This window comes from Eleginops maclovinus, chromosome 14 (genome assembly GCF_036324505.1).
Source record: "Eleginops maclovinus isolate JMC-PN-2008 ecotype Puerto Natales chromosome 14, JC_Emac_rtc_rv5, whole genome shotgun sequence".
NCBI lineage: Eukaryota > Metazoa > Chordata > Actinopteri > Perciformes > Eleginopidae > Eleginops > Eleginops maclovinus.
Window position 1 is genome coordinate 7,604,599 of NC_086362.1, and position 24,122 is coordinate 7,628,720.

The 24,122-nt window shown below is 40.1% G+C and overlaps 1 protein-coding gene and 1 long non-coding RNA gene across 2 annotated transcripts in view; one reads left to right on the plus strand and one right to left on the minus strand.

Moving 5' to 3' along the window:
- LOC134875715 (uncharacterized) overlaps nucleotides 1-8,011 on the minus strand; it is a 373,215-nt gene extending 365,204 nt beyond the window's left edge. Inside the window, exon 1 of the long non-coding RNA XR_010167265.1 lies at nucleotides 7,852-8,011. This is a non-coding gene — a long non-coding RNA (uncharacterized LOC134875715). The remainder of the gene's footprint in view (nucleotides 1-7,851) is intronic.
- LOC134875714 (receptor-type tyrosine-protein phosphatase delta-like) overlaps nucleotides 1-19,069 on the plus strand; it is a 305,785-nt gene extending 286,716 nt beyond the window's left edge. The window contains 12 exon segments of the mRNA XM_063900319.1: nucleotides 718-815; nucleotides 3,350-3,473; nucleotides 6,179-6,354; nucleotides 7,669-7,788; nucleotides 7,868-8,022; nucleotides 12,078-12,363; nucleotides 13,218-13,396; nucleotides 13,558-13,684; nucleotides 13,904-14,029; nucleotides 15,265-15,419; nucleotides 15,548-15,683; nucleotides 16,035-19,069. Of these exon segments, the coding sequence (XP_063756389.1) occupies nucleotides 718-815; nucleotides 3,350-3,473; nucleotides 6,179-6,354; nucleotides 7,669-7,788; nucleotides 7,868-8,022; nucleotides 12,078-12,363; nucleotides 13,218-13,396; nucleotides 13,558-13,684; nucleotides 13,904-14,029; nucleotides 15,265-15,419; nucleotides 15,548-15,683; nucleotides 16,035-16,103 (1,751 nt within the window). The 3' untranslated portion in view covers nucleotides 16,104-19,069.
- The last annotated feature ends 5,053 nt before the right edge of the window (nucleotides 19,070-24,122 follow it).

A 24,122-nucleotide genomic window follows, 5' to 3' on the forward strand; every position in this document is an offset into this window, starting at 1 on the left:
CAAGCTTCTAGCATCATGACTTCTTTGTAACTAATGACTGTGCCATTTAGAAAACACATACTCATTTAACTACTTCCTGTCACATCCCAATTTATGTGAAGAAACTACACATCACATTGCTAACGACATCTGCTATGTATTTAAAAACCGCCGTTTCCTCCGCAGGTTCAGGTGCGTCCAGTCACCCCAGTAACCTCCATTTGTCAAGTTAGTTGGTCTCGATTATGCATTTTACATGGTTTCTTTTTTTAGCTTTAATTCCCTTCTTTTCTGCGTAGCTTTTTTTTCCCATATTCCCATCTAATCCATCTGGTGTTTTATGCTGCGTCATCACAGGAGGCGGTGTTTGATGACAGCCTGAACAAAAGTCATCACTCAAAGCAGACATCAACATCTGGCCTAACATTCTGAATGTTTTCCTTTTTTTTTTTTTTTGGGATGTTTGTTTGTGTCTTAGCCTCACGCTAACTCTCCATGCAGCTTTCTGTGTGAATAACGGTTTTCTCTCTCAATAGGGAGAGACCCCGTGCTAGATGACTTCTCATTGGCTTTGTGTCCATATCCTCTTTACGAGCATGGCCACTGCTTTGAGTGAACAAACTAGCCTAACAAGATCCACTCTTCCATCCCCGTTAAACACACATGCTGCTTATCTAATGCTTCAGCGATGCCCTCTTATAAGACCTTTGACTAAACTTCATTCCATCTGTTCGACAGGTATGGCAAACCATCCTCAAATCCCAATCATGGAGCTGGCCGATCATCTGGAGCGCCTGAAAGCCAACGACAACCTCAAGTTTTCACAGGAGTACGAGGTAAGGAGGGAAAACAATGACCCAGTGTGGATTAACAAGTCATGATGTTGCAGCGCCAATGGTTGCATGAACACAATATGACATAATTAAAGTATTATACAGGAGCAGGGACTCACATAAACTCAAATTACTGTCACTGTTGGAATGTTGTATAAAAACTCAATTCTGAATTTAGGCAACACACATTCAGGGATTCATTTTAGTTAACATCTATTTCATTTGTTTAAACCTAATAAATGCTAAAAAAAAAATCAGATATTATGTAATATATATTTAAAAAAAAGATTAACTTCATATAACACGAACAAATTATACAAAAAAACATAATTAACTAAAAAACGTTTATTATTATTTTATTAACAGTTATAAGCATATTAACAACATGTGGATTTATTTTTGTTTTGAAGTGTAACCACATACTTGAATAACATCCTATTTACTTTGAAATGTTCTGATTAACACACTATGACTTCATTAGATACCCACAAAGGGAATGTTTGGAAACAAATTGTTAAGAATCTCAATACTGGGACCTTTCATACTCTGGTGGATGATTGACATACTAATCATACAGTTGTATTTATGCTAATAGAGGTGAATGCACTACACTAAACATTTTAAGGTCTACTCTTCTTTTACATTCGGCTAGTTAGTTATATCTTCACTTACGTTGAAGTCTAAAAATGAATCACGTAACAAGATGATTTATGTATCCTATGATTAAATGTTAAAAGTCCTTAAAATGTAAGCACCATCCAAAGGCAGAGAGCTGCAGTCAGACACTGACTGTTTCCTTCATAATGGCTTTGAATGGTAGATGAACTTACGGAGCGTGAAACACTGCGAGCAAAGAGCCCTTACAGGGGCAAATTCTGAGATATGAATGGTCACCATTTCTCTCAAACTGTATGAGGTCACCGTATGGGCGTCTGCCAAGCTGCCCGATCATTACTGCAGCTTAAGTACATTGACTTTCAATTTCATAGTGCTTACTCCAGAGCAGTGCAAAGCAATTTTGCCAGCACAATGAAATACAGATTTGTATTATGAGCAATGTTGCAGCCCTCTGTTTCAACATATTTTGATAAAATATAAGACTAAGCCAGTCCGCATAACTGCTGCTTTAAGTGCTTTCTGCAGATAAAGAATTGCCTGCTCAAATATGTTATTGTTTTCATATTGAGATTGTAGGCACTTTAAAACTGCATAATGCCTCCATGGTCATAACAGTATTATAAAGTTTGCCATCATTAACAATTAATAATTAAGCTAATCGTTAAGCATGTATTGCTCCCATAAATTACCCTAAAGAGGTCATAAAGTAGGATCATATCCACATCTATTTAGATGATAAACAAGGTCAGTGTAATAATGTGTCAGCTAGCTACAATGTTTCATATTGCACTTTGTGTTTCTACTTTTAGTGAAGAGATTAACTCGTAAAAGCAGTCTGTAGTCGTTAAAAGCACTAGCACAATATTTCGCCTGTAATGTGAAATGTAATGCCATCTTTCATGACTTTATATTTTCCCTTTGTGATATTATATTTTATAGAGCTAATTTATCGGTGATGAGGGAGCATTATCAGTGTCTACCTTACACAGCTGAAAGAGGGTTTGGAAAGCAGATTCTGGTGAACTAGTCTCCAGTGAGATATTCTAGTGTGTGCCGTAAAGTCCTGATCAAATGAGGAGAGCCGGCGGAAGAAAGCTTTTCCTCTGTGACCAATTCACAATATTTTGGGGGATATCTAATCTTTTATATATAGCCTTTATTGATGCCGCTGATAACATATATGGTTCTGAAAAGTATAACTTTTTAAAGTCATATTTATTTGCACAAAAGGGACCCTGCTGCTTTTAGTTTATGCTCTGCAGACAAAATCTGTCGACTCGTTTTACATTTTTCACTGTGAGTATCTGTAAATTAACTGAGAGGAATAAAAGTCTAGGATAGACTTAACAACTAAATTAACATTCAGACTCAGCATGTCCATGCTATTCTGTTGTTAAAGCTCTGTGTGTGTCAGTCCTCTTCACTTAAATAATAGAGTAAAATTGTCTTAAACATTTGACCTTGGGTAAACAGATCTTAGGCTGAAAGCCAGAGAAGATGCACAAACTTTCTTCATCACGGTCTTACACACAAAAGAAGGTCTAATGGCATCACAAAAAAAAATCAATGTTTTGCATGACATTAACACAAAATAAATATTTCAGCCAAATGGCTCATCATTGTAGAGACATGCAGAAAAAGACAATACACTGATGCCATGAGATCCTTCACTTTCATAGCCTTGGTAACCATAGGAAGACATGAGAGGCTTTAAGCGCTCTCTTAAAGTGATGTGAACATTATAACTTAGTTTTTCTTTCCTCACTCTGCGGGGAAAGGCATATTAAAGTAAGCTTTCTGATATTGATCTCACACAAACATCTTATAGAGTTGAGTTCAATACTAGTTATGACCTATGATTTAATGTTCATATTATATCATATACAATAACCATTGTAATGATGCGTTCTTCCTCACAGTCCATCGACCCCGGGCAGCAGTTCACCTGGGAGCACTCGAACTTGGAGGTCAACAAGCCAAAGAACAGATATGCCAACGTGATTGCCTACGATCACTCCAGAGTGCTGCTCTCTGCTATCGATGGTACGCCAACACCCAACACACCCCCACCCACCCACACACACCTGTATCGACCCTACAGTCAGCAAGCACAACTCTATCTTTCACACCATACTGTACTTTAAATTATATCCTAGAATGTCTACACTCCTTATTAACTACCATGCCTCAGGTGCTTCTACAAAAAGAGATAGCTATAGCAACAGGTACTGTTGATATTAAACTGCTGAGGAAGAGTTTATCCATTATAGATAATCAGATTGAGAGATATAAGATCTACCAACATCTATTTATCTGACAGTGCATCAAGGGATTCCTTATTGTGCCTTATATAATATACAATACAGGTTCAGTGTTTGTTAAAAGAATCTGATGTAAAAATACATTTGGTACCTGGTTGAAAGTGACACAAATAATCAAACACGCAACCCTTTGCTGCATGTCTTCTCCTCTTCCCCACTTCCTGTAGTGCTTTAAAATGAAGACAAACAAAATGTCTTGAAATAAATAAACAATGCACAAGTTTCCCAAAGTGCTTTGTTTATATTAGTCAGAGTGACAGCGGGCCTCTCTAACAACAGTTTATGGACAGGAGTCGGCCTTGTTTGCCTTTATTCTGTTTTGTAAACCACTTTGTACTATTGTTAAGAACAGTGCTATTAAATAAAGTTTATGATTGTTGCACAGTTTCTCTTAAGCCCATCACAGAGCTGACTATAAGCAGTGCACTAAGTGTTTGGCGCAGTTAAAAAGTGTACACTGCAGCTTCTAAGCAATGAAAGGCCGTTCTGAAATGGCCAGTAAAGTGCTGGCTGCTGCACCATTTTATTGGATTAAACACAATTGCACATACACACAGAGCTATTAATTAACCATTTCCATTGAGCAGCTCCCATGGAGGCGAAGGGAAGTAAACAAAGAAGTAAAAGGCTATTGTAACAAAAACAGATAGATAAAGAGTCCTTTCTCAGCCTCTCAGAAACAACACAGCCCGAGTGTGGATGGAAGTCCATTAGTCGGCGTATAAACACATCTGCACAGCCACATTGAGTCTTTGTGCTGCAGGAAGTAGTTCTCAGCCAGGCGGACATCAGGGAATTCCTCTTTTCCTTCTCAAGCTTAAAGCCTCTTGGCAAGGGATGTGTCTATTGTTTACTTTGATTGGGTTCTTTGAATAAAAAGGGATTTGGGATTGTACATCAGAATTTGAATCCAACTACTTATTGATGAGAGTATGGATCGAAGAATCTGAGCAGATTTGTGGACTTAAACTGCTTTGACATGAGATGTAATTAATGACGAGGCAACTGACCATACCAAACAGACTGAGCAGGATTTAACTGGTTCCTAAAGTTAATCTTTGAATCTTTATCATCGGCTTAAATTGTTCAGTAACTACTTTCAATTTGTATTTTATCAGTGTTTGTGAGCATGATCCTCTCAAATTCAATACATTCTTTGCTTGTTTTTGGACAAATAAGTTGTGAAAGACCTCCATTTTTTAAATTGAACTATATTTAGCATGGGAGCTTAATCTAATGTGACAGATGTATAAATCTATTCCGTAGTTGGAAAGTGTTGTAATATATGAAAAATTTGAACATGGATATACCACTACTAGGGATCATCATCTTTATCACCATCACAACGTTGCACTCTTAAAATGTTTGTTTTTACTTAAAAATGATTGTATATTCAAAAAAGGGGAGTACTGAGCTACGCTGGGTTTATTTTGCAATGAGCATATTGACAGAGAGAATTGTAGAATTTATACAAATCCTGAGTGACAGAAGGCACAAAGGCAAAATCCATTTGCAAACAACTTGCCTCATTCTCATTAAACCACAGTAATGTCTCTCTTTGCTTTTTCTTTTCAATTTGAAAACGCACTAGGCTTAATTGCATTTATCCCTTGTCCATCACGGAAATGTACAGCCGGGGACAACTTCAACAGCAAAAGAGAGGGCGGGGGACATGTGGGAAAAAAAATGATGTGGGCTGGACATTGAATGTGTCCATATTCCATTTTCTTTTCCATTTCTTCTGTTGAATAAGTTACCTGGGAGTAAAAGGGAGTCTTGGGGAGGGGGGGGGGGGGGTGGAATTGAGGGGGGTTCTCTGATACGTGGCGCCCATGCAGATGAGACTTATCTCAGTCGGCCATGTGTGCACGGAGCCCCTAAACTGCCAGTCCTGAAGCATTGACTAGCTGTCAGCTCCGTCTCTGCACCCGGATTGGAAAAGGCTGCTGCGCCTTTCATTTAATATAAGCAGCAGAGGGAAGGAGGAGGGGGGGGGGGGGATTGTTTTGCTATGTTTCTTTTTTTTTTGTTTGTTTTTCTCTATTTGAGGTGTAAGACTTTTACAGACCCAGCTGTATCTGTGAGTCAGTTGCAGATATGGAAGAAGTACACAGAAACTGGGGATTTAAAATTGTTGTTGATAGACTCAAACACTGGCAACTAATCTTACAGTTTTATGCTATGTCTTTTTAATAGATTACTATCAGAAGACGTGGCTTTACCGACTTAATCTTAAGGAAACATAGACAATAGACTCGTACAATAATATCTGAACATCATGTGTGGGAGAATCTGACGTGATTCAGATAGCTGGAGGGCAAATTGAGAAAGCAACAATGACATTTACTTTGTGGCATTTTCTGTCATTGTTTGTTATTATTTGTTCCTCTTTGAGAGTCTAACTCCCACCATTAAATATATTTTTAGGAATCCCTGGAAGTGACTATATCAACGCCAACTACATCGATGGCTACAGGAAGCAGAACGCCTACATCGCCACCCAAGGAGCTCTGCCGGAAACATTTGGTGAATTCTGGAGGATGATCTGGGAGCAGAGGAGCGCCATCGTTGTTATGATGACCAAACTGGAGGAAAGGTCCAGGGTAAGTAGTATAAAATACTAAAATATACTATCTGTCCAAGAAGTTGTAAAAGCCATTGCATTAGTTATCTAAACCTCTTACTGACTGATATCATCCATCTTTTCTTCACAACACTTCCTGTTGTTGTTGGGTCCAGACTGATAAGTGGCATGGCTCCCTCCTTTAGCCTAGCCCTGCTAAAGGCACTGGATTACACTCAGTGATAAAAGGATTCAAACAGTGAAAAGCTGCATGTCCAGCTGTGTGCACTCAGAAATGCTTTAAGGTTGCCATGGTCGGAAGCCTCTTTCTCTTCACTGCACATCTTACAGTATTTGACAGAGCCCATGAAAAGCTTGCACAGACTCCTTAAAATACTGACCTTCACACTTGTGAGCCTTTTCTTAGAGCATCACAGATTTAACAGAGGTGCTGACTCAACACACAGCAGTTTGCACTCGATATCTGTACAATCTATACAACAAATAAGCTTCCTTTGCTGATTTTAAATACTGTAGGTGCTGTAAGATTGCATGATGCTTTGGTTAAAAAATACCGTCAGGTGTTTCACTGATGCTTTGTGGTATTAGAGTTATTCCTGCTAATTCCCCCAACCCTGATTCTACCATGTGATTTTGTTGTTTGACATTTTTAGAGCATAATGTGCTTTTATAGCTGCCAACAGCAATTGTCTGGCATATTGATTGATTATATAATTTGTTAGGAAGCACTCAACCGGTCTTTGAAATATAAATAGTGTTTGCAAGTAAACACAATTGTGAATCACAACATTTCCATGCTGACTACCCTGGTGGTACAACATGGTGTCCAGCTGCACAGTTTTCAACAGGAGTCGTCCACATCAGTTCTAATGGACATTATGAAGAAAAACAAGTGAATAGAAATCCCGTTGTTTCCTCTCGAACACCAATAGAGCTGCTCTTTGTCAGCTAAGCAGTAATGCTATAATGGAACGTTTTTTTATCGGCCGTCAACAGTGAAACAAAGCAGTGCACTCCAACAGCAATAAAGCTGAGAGGGTGATATGATTGGAAGCTGTGGTTACCTTTGTAATTATGTCAGGACAATTAATAGCTTCATGGGCTCTCTAAAAATATCTCAGGCTATTTAATTGATTTTGAAATCTAACGGAGTCAGCAGAAATGAGGGACATTTATGTTGCCATTGTTTGTACTGATGTATAACTGTGCAGGGTGAAAAGAGATAATAAAATGCTTTTTTTTAATTACAGAGACTCATGTGATTATAAAGGCAGGAAGTGTCCATATTTTCCTATGCAAACTGTGTCTAATGAGATGTTTCGCTCCCCTGCAGGTTAAATGTGACCAGTACTGGCCGACAAGAGCGACAGAAACATACGGCCTCATCCAGGTCTCACTGCTGGATACGGTAGAGCTGGCCACATACTGCGTCAGGACATTTGCACTTTTTAAAGTGAGGACTGTTTGGATTTTCTCGTCTTCAAATTGCTTGATGTGTGCTGCAGAGATCACTAACCTTTCTCCTATTTCAGAACGGCTCGAGTGAGAAGAGGGAGGTGCGGCAGTTCCAGTTCACGGCCTGGCCGGACCACGGTGTGCCCGAACACCCGACTCCATTCCTGGCCTTCTTGAGGAGGGTGAAGGCGTGCAATCCTCCAGACGCAGGGCCCATGGTGGTGCACTGCAGGTAAGAAATGTGGTTTTGTAAAACATCTTAAAGCAATTTGCTGTTATGAAAAATGATAGATTGTTGGTAAGTAAGAGCTATTTTTTGTATTGTAAATTAAATTAACATGAACCAGAGAGGCTAAAAGTAGAATAGTATGTAGGGAGGAAACTATGGCTCAGTGTAAGCCCAAACAAATCAGCCTACTAGATTTCACAGAAACCATTTTAAATCTGAAGGTGTTTTCAGCATCACGGCACACACAGTACTGGTGTCATTGCCCTCAGCAAACATCTCCGCCCACTCCTTGACACCCAAACACACGCAGACCTGTCGTGTTCCCTGCTATAACCACTAATATGTCAACACATCAGCAGCCCACAAGTCCTCGGCTTATCCCTTGGGTTATAGCATCCGAAACAAATAACTTTCACTTTCACGCCAACTTCACTTCACTCAGCTACATAGGACTCCACACAGAAAGGCAAGGGGACATTAAAGAAAAAGTCTCCTCTGAACTCAGGAAGTCATCAGAGGCTCTGAACAAAGAGAGCAAGTGACTGATGGGGGAGAAAAAGAGTGTAATAGATACAAACTTGTGTCAGAAAGTGACAAAAAAGGGAAGGGGGATTACTGAAGAATTAGAATTAACACATGCTGAAGTTAATTAGAGCTAGTTGCAGATTCCCTTCAAATTGAAATTCTTGACTCATTCACAATGAAGCAGAATGCAGGAATTAATGTCATCCTGCCGATGGAAGTTTTTAATTCCTCTGGCTCCACATCAGATAAAAGCTTCAAATCCTTTCAGAGGCATACCCTCACTTAATGTTAGGCCACCATTTTAAACAGCGCCAGCGTTTATCTCGACATGTTTGCAAAAATAATATTATTATGGATAAGCAGCGATATACTGTAGATACATGTTGAAGCTGTAGCTGTTTGTGCATATGCAGAAATGTCCAAATATAAGCTTAAAAGAAAACGTTTGTTGCCTATAATTAACAGCGTTGTACAGTCTCTTAAGAGGTTGATTAATTAGTCGGTGCACAAAAACGAACGTGCTGAGGGGCCTCATGCAAACACCATAAAGGGCTCTGGATTTGTTTGTTTACTGGTGGCGGATGAAGTTAAAGTTAGAAGAACTCATTAAAAATAAACCACACACTGTTTTCCATTTTCTGCAAATGACTAATTAAGAACATGTTCATTTATTGTAATCTCCTGACTACCATGGACACAAAGATCCTCAGATATAACCAACAAACATCTTCACAGAGATTTCTACAGTGCAACATGTGTTATTGACTGTTTTCCTTGGCTCAAAGTTGTCAAAAATATTGACAATAATATTTATGCATTTATTCATTTGCTTCAGTGACACAATCTAAATGCCAGAAAGTGATTTTCATATAAATCACTTTTATTTTCTGTTTCACATGTTTAACATTGTGTAGTACATGTTAAATGTAGTGCATGTCTCCACCGGAGGAGTACTTAACTGTTATGTGTTTCCACTTTACTCCTCACAAGGTGAACTCACAGTGTGTGTTATGAAGGAACATTAAAGCGTGTTTCCTGCTGCTTCACTAACCTCCAGGTCAGGACTGTTTTGCTGTTGTAGCTAAAGGGCTTATGAGGTCATTGTGATGTGACATTAGAGGTCAAATGAAATGCCATCGAGAGCACTGGCCTCTCCCGGTGACTCGGAAGGGAAACTTTTGATAGAATAGCCCACAGTTGTGATGTGAACATTAACCGGGCAGCCACGCCATTTTTACCCCTTTCCCTTTCCTTTGAACTCTGTCATTATTTTCTATGAACAATGACAGAGATGGAACAGAACTGTTGTTAGAAGGCCACAATAGACAAGAATCAGAAAAGCCTGTTTGACTAAATTCCATATCTCCAAGTTGGAAATCAATGACACATTTTTGAGAAGTATTTATGGTCTAAAATGATTATCGACACCATTTAACAGCAATGACTTGACCCTGGTGAGTTTGAGTGAATGTGTGTGCATTCAATAGGCAGAGCCGGGACATGGTGACAGGTTAGCTGACGGCACAAGATTTGCTAACAATACATATGTAATTACTTTCCCTGCTGCTCTTGCTTTATCTTCTCGGGACTCATTGCAGCTGTATTTTAAACTTCACTCTCTCTTTTTCCATCCCCTGTTCCCTAAACTCCTGGAAAGCATATTAGTCTGACACTTAATGTGTATGGACGTCCAAAGCAGCTGGTCCTGACTGGCTGAAAGGCAGTGTCAGGTCATTAGTGCAGTCAGACCGCCAGCTCCCCTTCAACTGCCAAATGTAGCAATGCTTTCTCACCCCTCACACACACACAGCCACTTGTCGTTAAAAGGAATATTGCATATGTTCCAAGCATTTCCTGTGCTTAAACCCATGGAAAATTTGGTTTTAATATATATTCCTGCTGCTCAGAAAACAAACTATACTCTCCTCACCTCCCTTCCCCTATTCCTCACCGTCCTCTGCCTCGCTCTCTCCGGCTCATCGCTGTCACTCTGTCACTTACCCTCTCGCAGGTCATCACTCTGCCACATTCAGCTCTGCACTGTAAAATGTTTTCAGATTGGAAGCAGCTGGGGTAAAGGGAGAAATCTCTTCTAGTGTTTGCATCCTCCGCCCAGGGGCTGAGGTGTTCTCAGAGCTGGAAATGATTCATTCCTCAAATATCCCTGAGATACTTTTTACATTTCTTTGCCGCCTGATGCATTCTGTGACTGTCGATCAGATTTTGTAACCACCCTAGAGCTGCGAAGAGTTTTGTAACGATAAGAAAAAAGTTCAGTCTCATTCAGCCAATGTCAGCCATTTTGAAAGTGATCATCAGATCATTTGTTAAAGCCAATGACTCCCGTACGTGTCTTTATTCCATTCGCGGCACAGTTTCAGAGCAGCATGGCACATTAAGCAGACTTGGCCCCCAGGGACAAACTTTACACCCTCTCGAGTTTTCCTTCACAACCCGTTCCTCAGAGCAAATGAAAAACAAATGCTCCATCAGAAGGAGGAGGCATGGGAGCATGGCTCACGCCTCATAGGCATGTCGGCTTAATGGATTGAATAACCTATTTACTTTGGAGTGCCAAGTGCAAGGTACTGTCTTGTCAATGCTGTGCTCTGCGGGGGGGGCTGGGGTGGAAGGCGAGTTAACGAACAAGATTTAACACCGTCCTGTCGCCCCACGGTAAATAAGCTGTCATCAGAAGACATCCTCTTGGCTGATACCAGCCATATTAAACCATGCATCATGTAGGGTGAGCATTTTTTAAATGGTCAGCAGTCTACAGAACAATGCTACATCTTTATGTTTCAAAATGGTGTGAAACAAGAGGGTAGAGAGAAACAGAAACATAATGTTCCGTCTTTGCCAGAGTGCTTCCACACACGGATGTAAAAATGTTCCGATGTGAATCCTAATAAAGAGACCTGCCTTTCAGAGCCTCGGCTAAAGCTCTTACGTTGTATGGCTGTATGGTGCCAATCTAGTGGCATTAATTGATGTCAGCTGCACTTCTCAGAAGTTGCAAGGCACATTAACAAAGCCCTCAAAAAAATTATACTTTTGAAAATGTGGTCTGTGTACCCACATTTCCGTGTGCATTTGCTGAGTGGCTCTTCCGAAGCCATGATCTAAAAGGTTAAATGTTGCATAAGTGATTAGTCCTGATGGATTGAAGTGCACAGGTGGGGTCCGGAGGGGAGAGACTAGCTTGCAAATCCGACAGAGAGCCGATGGAGGCTTCGACTGCCAAGTCCTCTTCTCCTCACAGTGCCACTTCAAATTTAATGACACTCCAAGCCAAATGCGCCGTCCCACGGTGGCAAACTTGGTGCAGAGAGTTTACCTTTTGGCCTCATCAGGGGAGAAAGGGGGTTCTTCAATCTCTTCTACAAGTTTGACACCTCCACTGTGAGACAATAGAGAAGTCAGATATGGACATAATGGACAATATTTCTATAACATACTAACTAACATCTTCTTAGATCAGAGAATACAACCCTAATTCATATTTTCTTCTTTATCTTTTATTTAAAAAATAGTGCTGGGGTTGGACGCACAGGGTGCTTCATCGTGATTGATGCCATGATGGAACGAATCAAGCACGAGAAGACAGTGGACATCTACGGGCATGTAACGCTCATGCGTGCCCAGCGCAACTACATGGTGCAGACGGAGGACCAGTACGTGTTCATACACGACGCACTGCAAGAGGCCGTCAACTGCGGCACCACCGAAGTGCCCGCCAGAAACCTATACGCCTACATCCAGAAACTGACGCAGATAGAGGGCGGAGAGAATGTCACCGGCATGGAACTAGAGTTCAAGGTAAAAATGTCTTTACTTGAGCAAAAAATAAATTAAAATGGGGGAAGTCTGGGATTAATATAAATGAGCAGCTTTTGAGGTTAAGATTTCTACAACTGACCAACATCTTGCCATGTGGAGCAAGAGTTTACAAGGCCCACATGGGCGCAGAGTTTCACATCTGCGCCCATGTGGGCCCCTTTGACAGCGAGTGGCCATTCACAGTACTCCAAAACTCTTTCTAGTCCCATTTCGCTAGACAGCATGGGGCCTGTGGTTTCCTCTTTATTCCAGTAAATTCACTTGCTTGTGTAACCAACGTACCCCCCTTCCCCTAGCTCCCCTTCGTTCGGTGTTTGGTTTACATGGAAATGCCAAACTCAGGTTTCCCCCACCGCAGAAACCCTTCCCCAAGGGACTTATGCAATATACTCTGGCTTTACAATGATAGGCTCAACTATCCAAATCAAGTCTTTAGCAGTGTGTGCTGTTGCATGGCATTGCCTTGCTTGTCACACGCATTATTTCTTGCTGTGTGATGGATGCTGATTCCTCCAAAATACGATAATCAGGTTATTTTACTTGAGTATCCATTCCCATTTCTTCTCAGCAAAGGCAGGCAGTGTTAGCATTTATGGTAACGTGAAATGGAATATAACCTTATTACAATGAGCTATTACAGTTTAGATTTCATCACCCACTATGTTCAATATTTTGGCTCTCAAGTGAGTAGGAACCAATCAAAATTCATGTCATAGTACTCAGATCTTTATAATCCAACTTTAAATGTCAAACACTCAGTCTTTAGGGAAATTGAGAAACACCCAATTCTCAGTTTTCAAATATATATTTTTTTTGTGTCTGTCTCGCTGCAGCGTTTAGCTAACACTAAAGCCCATACATCACGATTCATCAGTGCCAATCTCCCCTGCAACAAGTTCAAGAACCGCCTTGTTAACATAATGCCATATGAGTCCACACGAGTGTGTCTTCAGCCCATCAGAGGAGTGGAGGGCTCCGACTACATCAATGCCAGTTTCATTGATGGGTACAGGTAAGTTCTAACAAACATCCTTTACATGACGGCAAGAAGATACATTTAATGAACTTCAGCAAATACACCTATGCAATGACCTAGTCAGCAAATAAATACAAGAATACTTTTTCATCGCACGTCTGACCACATTCCATCATGTGATTTATGCACTTCCACAGGCAACAGAAAGCCTATATAGCCACACAGGGACCACTGGCAGAGACCACGGAGGACTTCTGGAGAATGCTCTGGGAACACAACTCTACTATTGTCGTTATGCTCACCAAGCTTAGAGAAATGGGCAGGGTATGCATACACTTCTGTTTTTTACCCTTTTCTTTTGGCACATCAATCTCCTCATTCGTGCACGGCCAAAAATACCAAAGATAGATTCAGCCATGAGAACAGAAACACAAGATTCAGTATGAATTGAATGAAACAATTCTGGGAATGAACACAATGAAGCCAGTGTATGAATACAATGTTGTGGCTCACTGTGGTATTCTATTTTTCAATTTCTAAAAGGAAAAATGCCACCAGTACTGGCCAGCAGAGAGGTCGGCCAGATACCAGTACTTTGTGGTGGACCCGATGGCCGAGTATAACATGCCCCAGTACATCCTGAGAGAGTTCAAAGTGACTGATGCCAGGGTAAGTACACTGTCAGCAACAGAGTTTAAAGGTTAAAAAGTGACGTTGTTGGACTGGATCTGTTGGGCCTCACCAGGGAAGCTCTGATCACTGTCAGGGTGATTTGGTGGTAGTTCAGAGAGAGCAGTTTGGGGGAATTTCAGTGTTTTTTGTTCTTTCCCAGAGACGTGTAGTCTGGAGTTATGACAAAAAGCAATATCGAGCTCAATTGTTCAGTGTCTATGTGATCATAAAACATAATCCCATAGACAACCAGGAATTGAGCTAAACTCAGCAAGTAAACCAAGAAGTGTGAGTGGGTGTCTTTTTCCAAGAATTATATAATGGAAGTCCCACAGTCTGGTCCAGTATATTGTTTTTCAAAGCCTGGGTAGTGATACATCCATCCATGGGTCATTGGGGACTTTTAAAAAAAAAATTGTTTAACCACTTAAGTTTTACCTGCACTCCATCATTGTGTGACAAAAATAGGTGGAATATTGAGCATACAACTTACCAATTTTGCAATTATTAATCAAATAACTATTTCCCGAGAAAGAATGTTGTGTTAGATAGTGCTGCATGCTGAACACTGGATTCAATATTGCAGCAGTAATTAGCTCAAATGTTTGGCATCGCACAAACTATTTGTTTATCCCAGACTATGGCCTTAAGTGCAACATAAGCATGAATATATATTTGTTGGAATTATGACACATGTCGGAGTTTAAAAACAAATGTGGTGCCGGCAGCAGTGAGCTGCCAGAGTTTTAATTCCATCAAAGGCTTACACCGATAAATGGCACACGCTCCCTCCTTTGTAGTGCGTGTTACACTGACTCGTCAATGGGATTGCTCTCTTATCAAGGGGATACAATATCACTTAAGTGATGCACACCCTCAAAGTCGATTCTCCAAGCACCCTGTCGAGGGTATCACATCAAAGGAATTAGCATCTTCAGTGTTCATGTTTAATACATTCAGGTAAAATGACAGGCATCTTCAATAACATTTTCTCCGAAGCTTTAAACTTGGCTGGATTTTTCAACAATGCTGTCTTGCATTGAAAAACCCACAAAAGCGTAGATTATTATTATTATGGAGATGGTATGGAATTAACTTCTATGGATTGCCTGCTTTACAACTCCGATTGGCCTCATCGTTTCACATTTTATCTTTGAATTTTTCTGTATTTCCAGCTCATGGTACATCTTAAAAGTACATTATTTCTCTCTTTACACCACCTCTGTTTCCAGGATGGACAGTCGCGGACAGTAAGGCAGTTTCAGTTCACGGACTGGCCTGAACAAGGAGTGCCAAAATCAGGAGAGGGTTTCATTGACTTCATTGGCCAAGTACATAAAACAAAAGAGCAGTTCGGCCAAGATGGGCCTATTTCGGTCCACTGTAGGTAAGTGATCAGCCCATAAGTAAAACCCATCAAACTCCAACTATATGCAAATGTCTTGAGTTGTTAATTTTATATTCAGAAATATTGATTTAGTGTTGTTTGATATGACTTATTGCCCTCTCTCACAGCGCGGGTGTTGGTAGAACTGGAGTTTTCATCACCCTTAGCATCGTCTTGGAACGAATGAGATACGAGGGCGTAGTAGACATCTTTCAGACAGTGAAAATGTTACGGACACAGAGACCAGCTATGGTGCAGACAGAGGTGAGGTTTTGCATTTCCACTTCCATAGAAACAAGACAAACAAACTGCACTGAGGACTGGGGAGACTCAACCATGTTCTTGATCCAAACAGAATAACTTGAGCAAGCTTCCGTTAAAGAAAATCATGAATTTTGTAAGTGAACCAGTCTAGAGAAGTCTTGTCTGGTTTTCACTGCAAATCATTATCTTCAATATGTTTTGTCAATGCAAAAAGCAGCTAATAAATGTATTGTGGCTCAGGTATCTCAGTTATAACCATAACCATGATAGAAGCACAAGGAAACCGATTTGGTAAAGTATCTCAAGATCCCAAAAGAGTGTGAGCTTAAGTCCTCTCTTCTTTGTTTTCAGGATCAATACCAGTTCTGCTACAGAGCTGGCTTGGAGTACCTGGGAAGTTTTGATCACTATGCAACGTAAGAGACCCAGTGCTGGAAGAAAAAAGCAGAGGGCCCTTTGGAAGAAAAACCCAGTGAGCCTCTCTTCTGAGCCATAAATTCCTGCTTGAGAAAGTACTCCTTAACTCCTTGCTAACAACTCATTAAGTGTTGGATGTGTGACATGACTTGTCAAAAAATGAATAAGATGATTCCCGGAGGACCAAGTATTTCCCAAACCCGATAAAACCTCGCCTTGGTGCAAAGCGAGGGAATCCTGACTTTTGAAGCATTGTATGGAATTACCTTCTCTTTTGCTTCAAGGATTCATTGTGGGGCTCATAAAACTGAATGAAACCAACACAACAAAAAAGTAAATGAACAATAATGACATCGTCAGAAATGCATCAGTGATTATGAACCATTACGAGAGGCATTGAAGGAACACAGAATTGTGGGGGGTGAGGGGGGGGAAACTTGATGCACATTGTAAAGAAAAAAAAACCTGTTTCACAATCAAGTACACAACCCATCGTAAAAGAAGACAACGCTCGCTCCACAACAGCAGGACAGAATTAAAGTAATAATGAATAAATAACCCTTTTCCTGTCACAATGTCGATCATCTAAATTTGGGAGAGGGTGAAGCTCAAATGATCTATGAAATAAATCAAATGATTAATTTAGTTTTTTAGTACTTTATTATACAGCTGATGTGCTTTTTTTGAACTGTGTGGATTTACTTTTTTTACACAAATGTATCGCTTGGAGAAGAAAAGTGATAATACGTAAATGTTAATTTTTTTTAAAGCTGTAGAACTGTTCTGACGTATGTGCTATTTTGCAGAGAATCTCATTTTGTTTTCCTTCAATTTTTTCCCTTCATTTCGTTGCACTTCGGTGCACAGAACAGAATTCTCACTACCAAAATGTAACTTTGTTCAAGAGTTATTATTTGTTTGTTTTTGTCCATGATCACATACATGGTAACTTAATTCCTCCCTAAAGATAAACTGGGGCTTTGTGGAATCAACAGGGATGAGCAAAGTATGAAGCTGCTGCTACCGATTATCTTAGTTCTTCCATGTAAGACGGATGATAATAGAGAACCTGATGAATTGGATAAATTATATGAATATAGATATACGGTACATATTGTCAAATATATGTGAAAAATATATATTAAAGCATAAATATAACATTCTAAATATATTGATAAAGTACATAATTTATTAGTAAAAGTATATAAAACATGGATTGTCTATGAAAGCTTCCAGATTGAGAGATTTGTGCGATGGGGGAAATGAAAAGAGGTTTTTCACTGGAATGCACATCAGCAGGACACAATTGTATTCTGATTCAGTGCATCTTTACTCGTGCAATAAATATCTGTGTTATTAGATAGGGTTCATGTGGATATGTCATTCACTTGTGGCATTGTTGTTCCCCCGCAACTGAGGAGTGGGAAGGTCCGTAAAAGCATCACTGGTGCATTTTCTCCTCCAGCATCAATCACCGCTCCACACAATAGGGCAAAGTACAAAGACGTCACTTTCTCGTGGTTCTTTAACGCATTCAATTGTAATGACATTTATTTTCATTTTGCATTTAGAGTGCCTTATATTTATGCCTGTTTTTATAATGTTTCATTTAACCTAGTAATGTATCCTTTGAGTAATCAAGGCATCTAGTATCAATGTAAGTGTGAAGTTTATTTACCTGTAGTATTCATTTGTCACACGATGAGATTATATATGCAAATAAGAACATTTGAAAGCTCATATTTTTCCATTTTCAGTGGCCTTATTGTGGCTGAGGGAATCTGAATACAACAGTTTATAGGTCAGTGAGCTCCGCAGAAAACAGAAGTCAAGAATACTTAAGCTTTTCAGACAGGGACAGGGATGATATAGCAGAATACTGTCCTCTGAGATAAAAAGGCCCAATGTATGACAATAAGCTTTTCACAGTGTCACTATGGTCACAATTAAGAGCAATTTTCCAATTTGAATACTTCAGTGGATTGGTAAAAAGAAAAAGCCGAAAGCAAAGGTCATCACCGCACCACATGTGTCACCTAAGAGAAACACAATCTGCAACACGATATCTGTGTGAGACGGGGGTTCAGTTTGGTTATGTTTCTGTATTTCTGTTAAGCAACCTATTTCATTTCTCCGGCTTTGTAGATGTGCATTCCAGGAGCTTTCTTTCCCTGAACTCAAGCAACTATGTGTTTATTCTTTCAATTGATTACTTTTGTCATAATTTTGAGATATAAAAAGTGCTATTATTTAACTTCATGGTGGCTAATGTTACATTATGTTCAAGTCTCGGATGTTTATTTCCTCATCTCAGTTTTTCTTTTTTTTTATTGCTTTTTCATATGCAGGGTGAGACATTGCGGCCACCGCTGGCCTGGTAGGAAGATTTGCACTTTCTCTATCTTTGTACTATGCACTGCCCTATTGATTCTAAACCCAATAATATATTACTTGAACCCATCTATAAAAGAAATCTCCTTAAACGTTCACTTTGTGTGTATGTAAATAACACAAAAAAGGTATCAACTCTTGAAAAAGACAAAAAAAAAAAAGTTTGTGGCGAAAAAGAGCATCCGTTCTGATGCCATGTTACTCCAGCAGATGACTTCAGAAAAAATCTGTCCCCCACCATCTGTTCTTGTGGCTTTGCCATTCAAGCTTGGAGTGTCATTACCAGAAATAAACGTTGTGTTCTCTGCTCTCTCTATCTATCTCTCGTCTGGATGCATAGACTGAAAATTAAATAATGAAATTGTAAAAAAAATGGCTTGTTAAAAAGATCATACAATTACCTCTGATTAGTTGTAAGCGTAAACTGTTTCTTTTTTTTCTGAATGAAAGGAGTGCTTTTTATTTTCTTACTTAGGTTTCATTGGTGGCGAAAGAAGTCTGTATGAAAATCAGTTCTTTGCTGACACAAGTTCCATTTGTTATAAATTAATTCTATTAAAAAATGTCAGTGTAATGCATCGCCGTTTCACTTGTTTGCCTCCACCTCACTAACTGATGTAGCTGTTGGACCCCCCGCTGGGAGCCGTCCAACATATTACCCACAGTCCTCTCATGAAAGGGGAAATTGGGCCTCATTTAAACATATTTCCATGTTTTGCCGTGTAATATTGTAATTCAAAAACAAATCCACATTGCATTACATTTGGTGCCTTTGCACTACCTACACATTTAACTTTTTATTTGACGGGTTGTTCTAATTCTCATGTATTCGTAAAATGATAAACACAATAAATAGCCATTGTTACTGACTATTCAACAATGTGACAAGACATTGGAACACTAAGTAGATATCTGTATCTTTAAAGACATACACATTGTCAATTTTAAATGCCAGATTAATGCACTACAACAAGGACTACTAAAGCTAAAATATCCAAAAGAGGCATAAACAAGGAAAGATAAACTCCCATTTGGAGGGAACTTTGGGATTTTAGCCTTTGCTAAAGACACCAAAACCTATAACACAGTACAGCAAAGGTGCAACGCAGAAAGCAGAATAGGGTCTCTTTAATGAAATATAAAGTCAGGATTAAGCATTTCTATACATTAATGTTTTATTATCTCAAATAACCAATGCTAAATCTCATTTTTTCACTATGTCATGCATCAATAAAATACATCTTTAGGTGTCACTACCAATATTTATTCACCATCTGGCTTATGTTACTAAAACTAACAGCAGCACAAGCTACATTTTGTCAACAACTCAAACCTACAGGAATACAATAAAGTGACAATAACCTGCAGCCAGAAAACTTCAACAACAAAAACTATTTTTTTAAGAAGAGTATTAAGCTGCCTGACAGCTGGGGAACACTTCTTAAGTCAATAACTGCTCGCCTGGAGAAGTTATTCAGGATTCAGAAAACTATCCATGCACCCAATTAGAAAAATATCATTCCACATGACGACAAGTGACAGATGCTGTCAGGTCTGACACTGAGCTGCAGAAACATTTCCCCTGAGTCTACTTCGGAAAGTTGCCATGTACAACAAGCTGAAGAAAATAGTAAATCATAGCAGTTTTGAAATTGAATAAACACTGTCCTCTGCACAAAATATAGAGACTGTTTTCCCAAGAACTACAGAGGAGATGTTTGTTTTTGTAAATAACAAGCTGAACATGCACCTCAAGTATTGTGTTGAAAAAAATGCCCCATGTTTATGAAGCAGCTCTCTTAATGTGTGCTGATGCTTGACCTTTCAGTGTAACAAAGCTTCATAAAAACTGTGTCAACATCCACACCTACTATGTGATAGTATCGCGGTACCACAAATAAAGAACTGCCTCTGACACACAGGTAAATGTCCCCGCATGGCTGAAGTTATTATAGCTCCATCTTGTTTCTGACAATTTGATGGAAATTGGCCCAAACTATTTTATTTAGCAATCAAGCCAATGCTGTCGTCTGTTTCCCGCCACAAAGGAAAACAACAAAATAAGGGACTTTAACGGACGTCAGCTTTTATGTTCCGCTGAAGACTGCACTTCAGATGTGTCAGCATATGTTGTGTGTTAGTCGCTCAGCAGTTTCTGCAGCATTATGAAACCAGCAGTCAGTCACAACACCGCGCACCAGTCATTCCTCAGTCCTCGAGTTTCCCTCTAAGAAAACGACAGCTTGCATCACTCCCACTGTGCCTTATTTCCAACTCCCTCATCGTGATGTCCAAATAAAGGCCTTGTCACCAGTAGTCAGTGGGATTTAGAAAAACAAACACTTATATTCCCTCAGCTTTTCAAGAAGAAAAGGATTATACTGTACACAAAATAATTACACAACTATGTATTCAAACGATTCAATTATTGTGGCAGGTGACTTTGATGAAGGAGCATCGTCAGCTGGTACCACTTCAAGTTCATGTGAATCGTTTTCACGAACAGGAAACTGAAGGCAGTTCTTCCACCTTATATTTGTATTGCTGGGGATATCTTATATTATGCTATGCTGCAGGTGCAAAAAGTGTAAATGTACAAAAGGATTGTGCAGCTTTGGTGGCAACTAAACCCGCACGAATAACACAAAAAAACAAACTGATTCACAAGTAACACTGATGGGTGGAATGCAGGCGTAACTGTACTGCTCCTGTGGGTCTTTCACACATTTAAATAAGGCGAATATCTTTCTGTTCCTATGCAAATGTGAAATTGAAAAAAACAGTTTCCAGAGGTCTGAGAATCTTTGGGCAATGATTGTATTTAAAACCGAATGTCTATCCCTGTTTTTAGTCCACAGAATATTAATTTGATCTAATGCTACATTCTATAAAGCTAAGGCCGCCTTCTAACCAAACAGAAGAAAGTTAAAGACGTTGCAGCTTTTCCACCCAAAACATTATCTCCAATAACTTGAAAGAAGAGTGTTGAAATCAAATAGCAACTTTATTTCCAGCACCACCACTAAATGTCTTTTAAAAAAAGTGTGTGTACTGGAGTGAGTAAAAAAAGTAGCACCTCCAGCAGTGAAGAATACTATCTCTGCTGTAATAAAGCAACGAGGTACTGATGCAGATCTTTAAAAATGAAACAGCAGCCTATGATTTATATTAACACGTTCAATCTGGTCTTGAAAAACAAATCTTCTTGTACAACTACGAGAAAAGTATGCTGTTCCCGCTGTGCTCTATCCTCGTAGCTTACTTTTTAAAGATCTAAATATGTTGTGGAAGTATTTAAAAGGTGGGAATCATGACTCAATGTTTCTCTCCCCTCTCTTCTGTGTTCCTGGATTGTTGGAACAGCTAGTCATTCATAACCTCTTCATAAGATGTACTATCCATTACACTTCATACACAGCTTTAAAATGTTACATTATACACAATGCGTTCACGTAGCATCCTCTAAATGTGTAAGACAACTGGAAAAGGCCAGGTTATTATGTATTGCCTTTCTACTGCATGTTTAAAATAGCCTCTTCCGCACCCCGAAATTACTACGTAGAATATAAAGTAACACGATTCTCCTCATGACCCCTGCTTCTGAAACAATTTCCTCACAACAACAAAAAGACAAAACTAGGGTTTATTACTCCAGCCATTCTTTACATACATACTATATTGTAGCAGTTTAAAATGTCAAGCTGCAGTGTCTTTGTAAACGTGTTAAGGGCAGAGCCACTGATAGGGACGAGACCACCTATATCGAGTCCGAGTCAAGACCAAGGCCTTAAAGTGTCGAGTTTGAGTCAACACCAAGACTTTGGGATTTTGGGGTGGTCGAGACTGAGTCAAGACCGAGTCTTTGGAGAGTCGAGACCGAGACCTACAAAAACAAGTCAATTTTCAAGACCATGGGTCTAACTAGGTCACACCCTGTCATTACTGCAAGTTTGACAGGGTGAACGTTTGATCTTTGTTCCCAATTGAAACGTTTTCTGTGTTGCTAAGCTGTGTTGTACCTTGCTCAGCTAACATTATATTAACGTTAGCTAGCTCATCAGCTCCATCAGTGGCATCCGTTGCATAGCTTAGCTACATAACTTACAAAAGAAACACATTTCCTGAGATAGATATAACTTAAACCACCAGTAAATGCAGGATGTACTTTAAATTTAAGTGAAAAAAAAATGCTGCGAGGGTTTTGCTCGGTAGAACACAAGCAATAGCGTATGTTAGCCATTCCGTTCTAATGTTATTCAATCCAGGATTCATTTGTCTGTCGCCTCGCCCTCTAACGTTAATCTCTCTCCTGTTTCACTCCTCCTGGCCAACCATTGCTTACTGTTAACGATAGTCAGCCAACGGTCATCTAGTTTATCATGACATTGAGCGAAAAGACAAGCTAATGCTGAATCAAATGTCACAAAGCCAACTACTGGGAAACAGCTAACAACATTAACGTCAGCTAGCTAACAGTTCACATTAACGTAACGTTACAGGTCTAGCTTCATTTACCTCTCAGGGTGTTTCCTTTGGACGTGCCGGTGGAAATGTTATGCGGTGCCAGACGTCTCAGTAATTATTATATTACAGAATTTGCATTCTGCGCTGTGTTTCTTCCTTGAACTTTTGCTGCAAATATAATTTTTGTGGTTTAAGAAAGCAAATTTGATGACCGCTGATTGCTCACTCATCTTAGCTCTGAGGACCAGACTGTTGAAAAATATCTCTGGTTGGACAAACGACTTCACAGGAGCGTGGCCCTCTGGGATCACCCAATACAATTTGAAGCAAAGGATTCATTTAAATGTATGTTTTATTAATATGTATAATTCATCCATCCATTCATCCATCCTCTCCCGCTTGTCCGTCAGGGTCGCGAAGGTAACAGCTCCAGCAGAGAGCCCCAAACTTTCCTTTCCCTGGTCACATCAACCAGCTCTGACTGGGGGATTCCAAGGCACTCCCAGGCCAGCGAAGAGATATAATCCCTCCACCTGGTCCTAGGTCTACCCCTCGGTCTCTTCCCAGCTGGACATGCCTGGAACACCTCCCTAGGGAGGCGCCCAGGTGGCATCCTCACTAGGTGCCCGAACCACCTCAACTGGCTCCTTTCAACGCCAAGGAGCAGCGGTTCTACTCCGAGTCCCTCCCGGATGACTGAACTTCTCACCTTATCCCTAAGGGAGATGCCAGCCACCCTGCGGAGAAATCCCATTTCTGCCGCTTGTATCCGCGATCTCGTTCTTTCGGTCATGACCCATCCTTCATGACCATAGGTGAGGGTAGGAACGAAGATGGCCCGGTAGACAGAGCTTTGCCTTCTGGCTCAGCTCTCTTTTCGTCACAACGGTGCGGCAAAGCGACTGCAGTACCGCTCCCGCTGCTCCGATTCTCCGGCCCATCTCACGCTCCATTGTTCCCTCACTCGAGAACAAGACCCCGAGATACTTGAACTCCTTCACTTGGGGTAAGGCTTCATTCCCTACCTGGAGTGGACAGTCCATCGGTTTCCTGCTGAGAACCATGGCCTCAGATTTGGAGGTGCTGATCCTCATCCCAGCCGCTTCACACTCGGCTGCGAACTGATCCAGTGAGTGCTGAAGGTCACAGACCGATGAAGCCATTAAG